Source organism: Pan troglodytes, chromosome 9 (assembly GCF_028858775.2).
Source record: "Pan troglodytes isolate AG18354 chromosome 9, NHGRI_mPanTro3-v2.0_pri, whole genome shotgun sequence".
NCBI classification, from domain to species: Eukaryota; Metazoa; Chordata; class Mammalia; order Primates; family Hominidae; genus Pan; species Pan troglodytes.
Window position 1 is genome coordinate 120,058,653 of NC_072407.2, and position 13,796 is coordinate 120,072,448.

Sequence of the window (13,796 nt, forward strand, 5' to 3'; positions counted from 1 at the left end):
ATTCTAGGCTGAGCTGTAATGCTGCTGCCCCTTTGCAGTGCTGGGAGCCGCTTCCTTCCTGCCCTGCCCACCTGGGGATCCCCCAAAGTCAGACACAGAGCAAGAGTCCCCTTGGGTACACCCCTCTGCCCACAGCCTCAGCATTTCTTGGAGCAGCAAAGGGCCTCAATTCCTGTAAGAGACCCTCGCAGCCCAGAGGCGCCCAGAGGAAGTCAGCAGCCCTAGCTCGGCCACACTTGGTGCTCCCAGCATCTCAGGGAGAGACACAGCCCACTGAACAAGCCAGCCTGCAGTCCAAGGTCTCAGGGGTATTGCTAAGCCAAGAAGGAACTTTCCCACACTACTGAATGGAAGCAGGCTGTCTTGTAAAAGCCCAGATCACTGTGGGCTGGAGAGGAGAAGGAAAGGGTCTGCGCCAGCCCTGTCTGTCTTCACCCATCCCCAAGCCTACTAGAGCAAGAAACCAGTTGTAATATAAAATGCACTGCCCTACTGTTGGTATGACTACCGTTGCCTACTGTTGTTACTGTTATTACAGCTATGGCCACTATTATTAAAGAGCTGTGTAACATCTCTGGCATAGGCTAGCTGGAATGCTTGATAAGAACTGAGCTGGGATGATTGAACTTTCATTCTTTGGCTTGGGGAGAAAAAAAGTCCTGGGGAAGCAATTGAGTCTCAAAGTAGAGGCAGGGGAAAAAAGAGTTAGGGAGACCAGATCTGCTGAATGGCAGCAAGAGTGAGCTGCAGATTACAGAAACCAGGGTGAGCAAGTTTGATTCCCACACAGGGCCTTCTCCCTTTGCCTCTTTCCCTCCCTCCCTGCCTGTGATAATCAGCCAGGAGCCAGGGATAACCTATGACTTGGGAAGGAGATGAGTTAGGCAGTCAAGGGTGACATTCAATCAGGGATCCACAAGTGGCTGGAAAGAAATGCTGGTCCTGTGTCCTAACTTTTTCCACCTGGAGAGCCCTCAGTGTGGCTTCTTACATTTAAAAAACAAAAAGGATCAGCTGCCAGGTGTGAGGCAGTCCCCAAGCTGAGTTGTGAGGATGTAAGCATGAATAAGTCCCTGCACTCAAAATGGTCAAAGAATTAAACCCCATGGACTTTTTTGGCATCTGTATGAAAGCTTGGGTTTTCTGAGGACTCTCTTGCTATAGCTAAGTCAGATCCTAGATGAAATATACTTGTTCATACTGTACTAGGTTCTTAGGAAACAACAGAATTCCTCAAATGCCAAAAACAAAGAAAATAGAAACCCAGAAAACAAAACAAAATAAAACAAAACCATCAGAACTGTGAGTGGAAACTAAGGTGATGATCTGGGAGCAATACACTAAAATCTTGGGTCGAGACCTATATGAAGGCTGGCAGTGGAGCTAAACCTGGACACGCTGCAGACAAGGGAGCTGAACCAGGGCTCCTACATGAAGCAGGGATAACTGATGGCAGTAAATGTGGTCTCAAATTGCAGATGGTCTGGAGGAAAATTTCCCAAATTTAGAGCCTCAGGATTCCCAAAGATCCTCCAAATATGAGCTCACAATCAAAGATCAGAGACATGGAAAAATAAAAAACACCTTAAGTGGGCAGCATAAAAAACAGCTAATTTAGAACCCCAAAGGCTTCAGAAGTCAGAATATTGGAGACTTATGATAATAAGCAATATTTGCAGAGTATTTGTATGTGCCAGACACTATTGTAAGTGCTTCATCATGTACTGATTCATTTAATACTCACAGAAATCTATGAGATGGGTATTATTCTTATCCTCACTCTATGGATTAAAAAAACTAAGGCACAAAGGGGTTAAGCTCCTTGCCTGAGATTATAGACTGTAAGTTGAACATGAGCACTTGGAATACAGAGTTCATGCTGTAAACTACCACACTATAGGGCCTCCAATATGATAATTTATAAAATATTTGAATAAAAAATGAATACTAGTTCCACATTTTAAAATCATGTTTAACTGTGGTCAAATGCACATAACACAAGTTGCCATCTTAACCATTTTTAGGTGTATAGTTCAGTGGTGTTATGTACATTCACACTATTGTGCAGTCATCACCACCATCCATCTTCAGAACAGAAACTCAGTACCCATCAAACAACTCTCCATTTCCCCCTCCTCCCAATCTCTGGCAACCACCATAGTGCTTTCAGTCTCTGTGAACTGGATTACTCTGGGTACCTCATTTAAGTGAGTCATGCAGTATTGGTCTTTTTGTACTTGTTTTATTTCACTTCACATTGTGTCTTCAAGTTTCACCCATGTTGTAGCATGTGTCAGAATTTCCTCCCTTTTTAGACTAAATAGTATTCTATTGTTTATACGAACATTCAGGTTACTTCTATCTTTTGGCTATTGTGAATTATGCTGCTGTGAACATGGGTGTACAAGTATCTCTTTGAGGCCCTGCTTTCAATTCTCTTGGGTATATTCCCAGAAGTGGAATTGCTGGATCATATGGTAATTCTATTTTGAATTTTTTGAGGAACTGATATATTGCTTTCCATAGAGACTGCACCATTTTACATTCCCATCAACAGTTCGCAGGAGTTACTATTTCTCCATATCCCCCCTAACACTTGCTATTTTCTGTTAAAAATGGATATCTTAATAATCAAGCAAAAATAACAGGCAGATTTGAAAAAGAACTGAATATAGCTTTTAGAAATAAAAACTACAATTATAAAAATAAAAAACTAAGTGGATCGGGTAAATAACAATTAAAACACCAATTAAGAAAGAACAAATGAACTGGAAGATAAATTTAAGAAGTGACTAGGCTTAACAGCAGACAGAGATAAGGAGATTAAAAATATGAAAACAAGGCCAGGAGCAATGAAGCCTAGAATGGTAAATTCTAACATATCCAGAATCCCAGAAAGAGAGAATCAAGACAATGAGAGAGAGACAATACCAAAGAGATAAGAGCTGAGAATGTTCCAGAACTGATAAAAGGTGTGAATCCACAGAACATACACCACCATAGTGTACATGCATACAACCAAGGTGGAAAAATTAGAATAAATCCACACCTATGTACATTATAATGAAACTGCAGAACACCAAAGACAAAAAGAAACTCCTTATAGCAGCAGAGAGAAAACCCAGACCACCCACAGTACCACAAATCTACCATAATTAGACTGACAACAGGCTTTCCCACAGCAATAAAGGAGCTAGAAGTCAGTGGAAGTATATCTCCAGCATGCCAAAAGATAACAATCAATCAGGGATTGTGAACCCTACAAAACTATCTTTCAAGAATAAAGGCATTTTCAAGAAAACAAAAACAGACTTTACCATCAACAAACTTTCTCTAAAAGAATATATAAAGCATTTACTTTAGGAAGAAGGAAAATGATCCTAAAAGGAAGAACCAAGAAGCAAGTAGCAATAGTGAGGCAATTGTGAACATGTAGGTAAGTCTAAACACACTCTGTCTACTTATTATTATTATTATTATTTTGAGACTGAGTCTTGCCCTGTCACCCAGACTGGAGTGCAGTGGCAGGATCTTGGCTCACTTTACCTCCACCTCCCAGGTTCAAGTGATTCTTCTGCCTCAGCCTCCCGAGTAGCTGGGATTACATGCACATGCCACCATATCCGGCTAATTTTTGAATTTTTAGTAGAGATGGGGTTTCACTGTGTTGGCCAGGCTGGTCTCAAACTCCCGACCTCAAGTGATCCCCCCACCTCGGCCTCCCAAAGTGCTGGGATTACAGGCGTGTCTACATATTATTAAAATAACAATAATATTTATTTTGTGGGTTAATTTTTTTTGAAACAGATATTGAATTGATTGGTTGGCTATGAGTAGAAAAATACATCAGTAAAGAAAAAAGACCCTGTATATAAATATAATACTAGCTAGTTAAAATTTGACCAAGAAGTTTCCATTGTGGGTTAATTTTTAAAGGCCTAACTGAAATATGGAGTAACAACAGCATGCAGCATGTAAATTAAAGGGGATAGCTGGAGTTAAAATATTCTAAAGTTCTTAAATTATTCAAAAGGAAGGTTAAATATTAATGTCATGTTACACAAAATGTTTGTACTATGTTCTAGATGGTTAGTTAAAAGAGTAATCACCAAAAGAATGGAAATAAAAGTGTGTCACTTCCAAAACAATTGAAAGTAGCAATTGATGAATAAAAACAAAAAACATCAAGCACGTACAAAAGAGAAAGGAGGGGAAGGAAGAGCACTAAGGAGGGAAAAGCACAGAAAAATGGAACAAATAGAATATACAAAGTAGGATAATGAAAAAAGTACTAATAATCGCAATAAATATTAAACTCACCAAATAATATACAGAGATAGGGAAATTGGATAAAAATGTAAGATCAAGCTATATGTTATTTGTAACAGACATACACAAAACACCAGGTTACAGAACCATTAAAACTGAAAAAGTGGAGAAAGGTACAGACAGCAAGCATTTAATCAAATTTAAGCTGGGGTAGCTATATAATATTTTTCTAAATAAGGATTTAGGACAAAAAGACAAAACTGACTTTAGGATAAAGAGGGTCACTACATAATCACGAAAGTTTCAATTCACCAGTAAGCTATAATAAGTGAAAACTTGCGAACAAAGAGAAGAAAATAGAAAAGAAAAAAACACCATCCTTTTGTCACCACTGGAGTTGGCAATCACACCAAGCTCTTACTCTGAAATAATATTTAAAGAGGAAAAATTAGCACTATTCTGCTTTGCCATAGAAATCTACTTCCAGGTAACAGGGTGGCTCCAGGTGGTGAGGGAAAGTATAGCTAATCAATATAGATGAATGATAGGAAGCCATCATTGGCAATTTCTAATGAAATCATTGATTCAGGCAAGGATCATCAATGGATGCTATTGTCTGAATGCTTGTGTCCCCCAAAATTTGTATGTTAAATCCTAACCCCCAAGGTGATGGTAGTAAGAGGTGGGACTTTGGGGGCTGATTAGGTCAGGAGAGCGCCCTGTTCATGAATGGGATTAGTGCCCCTTACAAAAAAGGCTTGAAGGAGCCTCTTTGCCCCTTCTGCCATGTGAGGACATAGCAACAAGATACTATCTATGGAAGCAGAGAATGAGCCCTCACCAGACACCGAATCTGCTGGCAACCTTGATCTCAGACCTCACAGTCTCCAGAACTGTGAGCAATAAATTTCTGTTGTTTATAAATTACCCAGTCTAAGGTATTTTTTTAGAGCAGCATGAATGGACTAAGACCACGGAGAACTACACAGTCACATAATACCCTCATATCATCCCACGGATCCCTTGCTAATCTCAATAAGAAACCTAACTTCAAAATGAAGGGATCAGGCTATCATCACCTTACCCACTAACAGTGGAATCAGCAGATACTATGTTCCTCCCAACGTGAATATGAAGTACACCTTCATGTTGCATCATCTAAAGGCATCTTCCCAAAAATGTTTAACATAAATCTTTTAGATATAATTTCCAGTTTACAGGAAATACAAGAATTAGAGGAACAAAACACAAGAATTAGAGGAACAAATTAAATGACACCAATAAAAGACAAATCCAGAAGGTGAGACATTCCACCACAGGACATTCCCATCTCTTCAACAAATTAATGTCATGTAATTACTGTTATGTCTTTTTTTTTGAGACGGACTCTTGCACTGTCACCCAGGCTGGAGTGCAGTGCAGTGGCACCATCTCGGCTCACTGCGAGCTCCGCCTCCTGGGTTCATGCCACTCTCTTGCCTTAGCCTCCCAAGTAGCTGGGACTACAGGCGCCCGCCACTACGCCTGGCTAATTTTTTTTTTGTATTTTTAGTAGAGACGGGGTTTCACCTTGTTAGCCAGGATGGTCTTGATCTCCTGACCTCGTGATCCACCCGCCTCAGCCTCCCAAAGTGCTGGGATTACAGGGGTTAGCCACCATGCCCGGCCAATTACTGTTATGTCTTAAGAGACATAGCAATCGAATGTAAGGCATGGGCTTTGACCAGATCCTGAGTTGAACAAATTAGCAGCAAAAGGCATTTGGGCAAACGGGTAATTGGGAAATGTGAATATGATCTCAGTATTAGATGATAATAAGGAATTGTTAATTTCATTATGTGTGACAATGATATAGTTAAGTAAGAAAGATATTCTTAACTTTTAGAGATGCATACAGAAGTATTTGGGGTAAAATGATGCAAAGTTGTAATCAAAAATACTTCAGGAGGGGCCAGGCATGGTGGTTCATGCCTGTAATCCCAGCACTTTGGGAGGCCGAGTGGGGCAGATCACCAGGTCAAGAAATCAAGACCATCCTGGCCAACATGTTGAAACCCTGTCTCTACTAAAAATACAAATATTAGCTGGGTGTGGTGGTGCATGCCTGTAGTCCCACCTACTTGGGAGGCTGAGGCAGGAGAATTGCTCGAACTCGGGAGGAGGAGGTTGCAGTGAGCCGAGATGGCGCCGCTGCACTCCAGCCTGGCAAAAGAGCGAGACTCCATCTCAACAAAAAAACAAAACAAAACAAAACAAAACAAACAAACAAACAAAAACACTTCAGGAGGAAAAAAAACTGTTGAAGCAGATATGGTAAAATGTCAATGAGTGTGAAATCTAGGGAATAGACTTTTATTATTCTTTTTACTTTTCTGTATATTTGAAAATTTTCTCAATTTTTTTAAAACTTATATAAACACAATATAAAATAGACTTGAAAGCTGATAGAACTATAAGGAGAAATTGACAAATCCACCATCATATGAAGTGGAAGATTAAGCACACTTCTCTCAATTATTGATATGTCGAGCAGGTGAATAGTAAAGAATGGAAGATTCAACAATACCATTTACACGCCTGATTAATAGACATATACTCTCCATACTTAGCAAAAAAGCATTCTTCTCAAGCACTTTTGTGAAGATTGACTACATACTAGTCCAAGAAGTAATAGCAACAAATTTCAAAAGTAACGTGAGCACCAGGCCTAGCTTTGCTCCCTTCAATTTCCGCTCAGCCTCCCCAGCATCCCCCATCTTCCCGCCTCTAGGCTTTAGTCACTTGCCAGCTTACTTCTTTGAATGGGCCCAGCTCCGGCCCCTTCCATTCCCGCAGTTGTAAAGCTCTGGCCACTGCCACCACCTCCTCTCCTAACACCACCACTGGTCTTCCCCTGCCCTGGGCCAGGACCAGAGCTGGGCTTTGGGTTGGGTGGCCTTCGTTGCATGCACCACGGTGACAGCCACAGCAGCCCCAGCTCTCAGACTGGCTGACTGCACCCAGAGAGCTCTGACTTCGCCAGGGCTTCCGGGAAAGGCTGAGTAACAAAACATGGAAATGATTGTCTGTGGGGTAAATGTTGAATAATGGAAGACGGGAGACAGGAAGGAGCCAGCAGATAAATGGCTTATCCTTCTTCCCTAGGATAGAACTATTCAGAGAAGCTGTAACTCCCCAGGCACAGGTCTTGTGATTCAGCAACCAGCTGTACTGCTGATGGAGCTACGGTCAGCTCGGCACACACATCACCTGATCACCTGTGTTTGCTTTCTCTCATTCCCTGCCTTACAGCCCCTGTCCCCCTTATGCCCATTTCCCTGGAATTGAACCCCCAAATAACGTGTTAAGATATGAATTTAATGTAGAAAACTTAAGTTTTCTGAGAAACCTGGGCTAAGACTATCAAACAGATGTAGCTCTTTGATTATAATGTTATTAAGTTCTAAGGCAATAGCAAACAATAATTTTGTTTGTTTGCTTGTTTTTTAATTGTGTTGTTGTTGTTGTTGTTGTTGTTGTTAGACACAGGATCTCACTCCGTCAACCTGGCTGGAGTGCAGTGGCACAATCTCGGTTCACTGTAGTCTCAACCTCCCAGGCTCAAGCAATCCTCCTCCCTCAGCCTCCCAAGTAGCTGGCACTACAAGCACACACCACTGTGCCCAGCTAATTTTTTTTACTTTTTGTAGAGATGAGGTCTCACTATGTGGCCCAGGCTGTTCTCCAACTCCAGTTCAAGTGAGCCACCACACCCAGCCCGCAAACAATAATTTTTAAAATATAAAATACATACATGCTTTTAAAAAAAACTTCTAAATTATTCATAGGTCAAAGGAGAAATCATAAACAAAAATTTACCTAACTAGAATGATAATGAAAAAAATATATATTATATACATATGCAGACACACACACACACATATGTACATTCATGGAATGTCTCAGTGTGACATTTAGCAGCTAACCTTGAAATGCTTGTGCTCTTTCCTGATCTGGACTTGGACTGAGATGCACCTACCTTTGCACGTTACACTCAGAGCACAAGTGATTCTGCTGGGGAGGTCAAGAGGGAACCAGGAAGTTATGACTTGACTAACATGGCAAATCCTCACTGTCTTTGGAAGGGAGGATGTGGAGAGGAGGATGATGGGTAGAGAAGATCCTCCCCTTTTTCACAAGGAGGAAGAAGACTAAATCCTAGAGAGGTGAGGCCCGAAAACAGAGCATGGGCCTGGTTCTCCCAACTGTGGCCCAGAGCTGCCTCCACAAGAAGGTGCCCCCACCCTCACCTGCAAGCCATTACAGGACCATGATGAAGGGTGAGTGCAAACCTTGGCCCGGCGCTGAAGCAGGAAGTAAAGAAAACTCCAGCCCCAGCCCATTAGTATTTAGCGGGAAGCAGAGCAAGGACTTCTCATACAAAGTGGGAAAGCACTGCAATAGAAGCATGTGTCACATAGCAAACAGGCACATACCCATTCCAGGGAGGTGTTTCCAGCTAGAGGGCTCAGCACATACAAAGGAACAAGTACCAAGAAGCTGGGCTCGGCACGTACAAAGGAACAAGTACCAAGAAGCCCTATGTCCAGAGAACAGGGAGAGTTTAGTGTGGGAGAGAAAAACAGAAAGGGAATTTGAAAGGAGCGATGTGGGAGCACGCTGTAGTGAAGAGAAAAAAATCTGGGCATTAGAGGCAGGGAGACTGACTCAAAATGGTGGGCCCGTGTGTGTGTGTGTGTGTGTTGATTACAAATGTATTGCATAGTTATAAAAATTCAAACAATACTAAAGGTTTAAAAAGTTAGACTGGGCATGGTGGCACTTTGGGAGGCTGAGGCAGGCGGATGGCCTAAGCGCGGGAGTTTGAGACCAGCCTAAGCGACGTGGTGAAACCCCATCTCTACTAAAAATATGAAAATTAGCCTGGTGTGGTGGCATGTACCTGTAGTCCCAACTACTCAAGAGGCTGAGGTAGAAGGATCGCTTGGACCCAGGAGATCAAGGCTGCAATAAGCCAAGCTTGCACCACTGCAGTCCAACCTGGGCAACAGAGCAAGACCTCGTATCAAAAAAAAAAAAAAGAAGAAGATATCCAAGAGTCCATGGGGGCCGGAACAGTAGGGCTTTCTGGGCTGCTATGAGGACTGAATAAGATAGACACTCATTCTGAGCAAGAAAGAGTGACATCATCTCATTGTAATTTTTTAAAGTGTAATTTACATACAGTAAAATTCATTTTTAGTGTAGAATTCTGCCAATTTTGACAAATGTACACAAGTAAGCAACTACCACCATAGCTCCATCACCCACAAAAAGCCTCGCTTGCCCTTTATAGCCAACCCGTCCCCAATCTATAGCGCCTTACAACCACTGTTTTGTTTGCTGTCCCTATTGTTTGCTGTCCCTATAGTTTGCTTTTTCCAGAATGTAATATAAATGGAACCATATAGTAAGTATCTTTTTGTTTGTTTTTGAGGCTTTAGGCTTTCTTTTTTTTTTTTTTTTTTTTTTGAGACTGAGTCCAGCCCAGGCTGGAGTGCAGTGGTACACTCTTGGCTTACTATACCCTCTGCTTCCTGATTTCAAGCAATTCTCGCATCTCAGCCTCCCGAGTAGCTGGGATTACAGGCACCTGCCACCATGCCCGGATAATTTTTGTATTTTTAGTAGAGACGGGGTTTCACCATGTTGGCCAGGCTGGTCTCAAACTCCTGACCTCAAGTGATCCACCATCCTCAGCCTCCCAAAATGCTGGGATTACAGGCTTAAGCCACCACGCCTGGACTTAGGCTTTCTTAATACTTCACTTTTTATTTTATTGTTAATTTTTATTTTATTTATTTATTTATGTTTTGGGAGAGACAGGGTCTCGCTATGTTGCCCAGGCTGGTCTTGAACTCCTGGCCTCAAGGGATCCTTACACCTCAGCCTCCTAAAGCTGAAATTACAGGCATGAGCCACCGCAACCAACCCAACACTTAATATTTTTTTTTTGAGCAGTTTTAGTTTCACAGCAAAACTGAGCAGAAGGTAAAGAGATTTCATATATACTCCCTGCCTCCACACATGCAGGAGTGTCACTCATTATCATCAACACCCCCACCAGAGTGGTACATGGGTCACAGATGATAACGCAGGTACCTTTCTGAGTCTGAATTATTTCACCTAGCATACTGCATTTGAGATTCATCCAGTGCTTTCACTTAGCATACTGCATTTGAGAATCCCATAGTGCATGGGATTTTGTGGAATATTCCATTGTATTGTATGGCTAGACACAGTTTGTTTTATCTACTCACCAGTCAGAGATTTAGGTTATTTATTTGTTTTGGCAATGGCAAAACCTCTAGAAGCAACTCTGTACGGGTTTTTCAGTGAACATAAATTTTCATGAATTTCTTCTGACAAGAATGCAGTAACAAAAAATGCAATTACTTTCCCATCTGAAACAACTAAAACGCTGGGGGGAAAATGCACGAAATGGCTTTCAGACACAGGGCATCAGGCAGCACAGGTCAGTGATTCCTGAGAGAGGAGAACCAAATGAGGGAGCCCTCCAATTGCTACAGCACCAGGAAAGGGGACTCGGGCAGAGTCTGGCAACCTCCCAGAATCAAGGAGATGGAGTCAGGAGTCCTGTGGATAGGGCTCACTGGGCAGTATCTCAGAGAAGAGACAGCTTCACAGAGACAGCGCTCCAGAGATTTGCAAACGGTCCCCGTGAGCCTTCAGCTGCTGATCCAGGCACACCCGAGGCTGAGAAAGAACCACCAGAAAAGATTAGAGGAAGCAATCCCCGGAGCTCATGCAGGGCCAAGAGTAGTTCACAATGCAGCCAACTAAAATGGCAAAACTTCCTAATTCATGAGAGATGAGGAAGAGTATTCAAAGGGCATTGCCTCAGTAGTGGGGTGAGGTCAGCCCTGGATTAAAGGCTGCCCTATGTGAGCTCCAGGGATTTTCCTTTCTCATCCTTTCTAGAGGCTCCTTCCCTTGCCTTAGGTAGTTTCCTCACACAACTGCACTATCAGAGCTCAGCTGAAAACTTGGGAGGACCCTCCAAGGTTCTCTGGTCCTGCAAACTCTTACTATCCTAACCTCCCCCCAGATTCTTGGCACCTCTCCACAACTCAGAGAGAATGCTAGGCTTAGCCTGGGGCCCTCTCCCCAGCCTTCCAGGTACTACAGCCTACAAACGATCTCCAGGCAGTAAACTGGAGCAACAGTAAAGCTCATCTCATGCGTTTCTCCCTCTCAGGAATGACAATTCTCCGCTGCCTATTGTCCAGGGTCTGAAAACCATTGTATCATAGGTGCTTTCCAATTTTTTTAGTTGTTTGAGGTGCAAGGGTAAATGGTCCCTATGCCTCCACCTTGGCCAGAGCTAGAGATGACATCATCTAATCCTGTTTTAAAAGAACCACCCTGGAAATTAGATTAAAGAGGACCAAGGGTAAAAGCAGGAAGACCAGTGAGAAAGCTACTGCAACAATCCAGGGGAGAGCCAGGGCGGCCTGGGCAAGGACTGTAGGGATGGTGGTAGCGAGAGGTAGTTGAGGTGATGATATATTTTGAACATAAGAGTTAATGGGATTTGCTGACAAAAAGGTTTCAGGTCGGAGACAAAATAAGGAGTCATGGTAGACTCCAAAATTTTTGGCCTGATGACTGGATGAATGAGGAAACGTGGGGAGGAGCAGATTTGGGGTCAGATTGAGGTGAGATCATGAGTTTGGTTTTGGGCAGTTGACATAACCAAGTCTGCCAGGAAGCCAGGAAGGGCTGGTCACTCCCCTCCCAGCCCTCACCCACTCAGCTGACAGCCCCTCCTGACCAGGAACAGGAGGGTGTGAGCTCAGTGCTGGCCACACCTGGGTTTTCCTCCCGTAATGCTGGCTCAGCTTACAAACTACTTAACATTTACATGGCCTGCACTTTGTAGTTTTTAAGTATTTCAGTCCAAGCATGGTGGCTCATGCCTGTAATCCCAGCAGTTTGGGAGGCCGAAGCGAGCAGATCACCTGAGGTCAGGAGTTCAAGACCAGCCTGGCCAACGTGGCAAAACCCCATCTCTACTAAAAATACAAAAAATTAGCTGGGCATGGTGGCACATGCCTGTAATCCCAGCTACTTGAGAGGCTGAGGCAGGAGAATTGCTTGAACCCAGGAGGTGAGGTTGCAGTGAGCTGAGATCGTGCCGCTGTACTCCAGCCTGGGCAACAGAGCCAGACTCTGTCTCAAAAAAAAAAAAAAAAAAAAATTCACACCTGTTGATTCATTTAATCTTACAAGAGTACCATACAGTAGATGTCATCATCCCCATTTTGCAGGTTAGGGAACTGAGGCTTGGAGAGATGAAGTGGCTTTCCCAAGGCCATTTCACTGGTAGGTAACAGAGTGAGAACTTGAACCCAGATTCCTGGATTCTAAGTCCAGGATTGTTCTTTTCTATATCTGCTTGCAGGCCATGGAAGGGGACCCTACATCTTTCCTGTTAGCACTGCGGGTGGCTTTGTTTAAGCAATGAGCTATGAGAGAACATCTCCCCTCCTGCTGTGTGCGCTCTACTGCTACAGTGTGCACAGGTCCAATTAGAATGCCAGTGGAAGGGCTGGCCATCTGCCTGAGGGAGTGGGAGCCCTGGAGCTCCTGAATTGGGAGGGTCTTCATCTTTCTCCGGCTTCAACCTTAAGTCTGCTCTCCAAATGACTTGATAACACCATAGGAACCAAAGATTGTAAAGCAAAGTCTCTCCATGTCTTGCTCTGCCCCCTCTGCAGATTTTCCTGCATTCATTTCCCCTTGGCACCCTTTCCCCTGTCTTGGTGCCAGAGGTGTGACCTGACCTGTCTTAAGGCCAATCATTCTATCTGGCCACTGGATCCTATCCCCTTGGGTCCACCCAAATGACACTTTCTTTCCTCTCTCTCAACTACTGCAGGCTGTCTGTCTCCACTGTCTCTTCCTCAGGTGCGTTTAACTTGTTTTTATTTCTTCCATCTTTAAAAGAAAACCATCTACCCTCCTTCCTTACCAGGGCCAATGCCTGTCACAGCTAAGTTAACTGAAATTGTAACCTATGCACCAGGGCCATTTTCCGCCTCCCACTGACTCTTCCACATACTGGAATCAAGCTTCTGCCATCTCCCCCTATCTGGCTGACCCATTTCACTTCGCTGGGTTCACTGAGGTCACCAATGACCAAGGGGCAAGGATTGATCCTTAACTTAGCGATGGTCACCCTGTTCTTAACACTGTTTCTATATTGGCCTCAAAGACATCACTCTGCCTTGCCCTTGGGTGCTTCCTTGTCAGTCCCCTTCTTGGCCTCCTTTTCCTCCAATTAGCCCCTGAATGTCAGAGACCAGCATTCCCCCTTCCCGTGATCTAGATGAGCCACCTTCCCCACAATCTGAGAGATTTCTTACTCCTAAGGTCCAGACTTCTTTTTGGTAACTGTCTACCATTTTGGAGCTGATGCACCTGTGCTATTGCCTCCTCTGTTAGGAGGCATGGATACCCCCCAG

At 43.4% G+C, this 13,796-nt stretch overlaps 2 protein-coding genes across 2 annotated transcripts in view; both read left to right on the forward strand.

Moving 5' to 3' along the window:
* The window catches only part of TMPRSS4 (transmembrane serine protease 4), a 44,911-nt gene extending 40,804 nt beyond the window's left edge, over positions 1–4,107 (forward strand). Inside the window, exon 13 of the mRNA XM_001159793.7 lies at positions 8–4,107. Within this exon, the coding sequence (XP_001159793.1) occupies positions 8–19 (12 nt within the window). The 3' untranslated portion in view covers positions 20–4,107. The remainder of the gene's footprint in view (positions 1–7) is intronic.
* Positions 1–13,796, forward strand: part of CD3E (CD3 epsilon subunit of T-cell receptor complex) — a 541,795-nt gene that overhangs the window by 340,227 nt on the left and 187,772 nt on the right. The gene's annotated exons all lie outside the window — the stretch shown is intronic.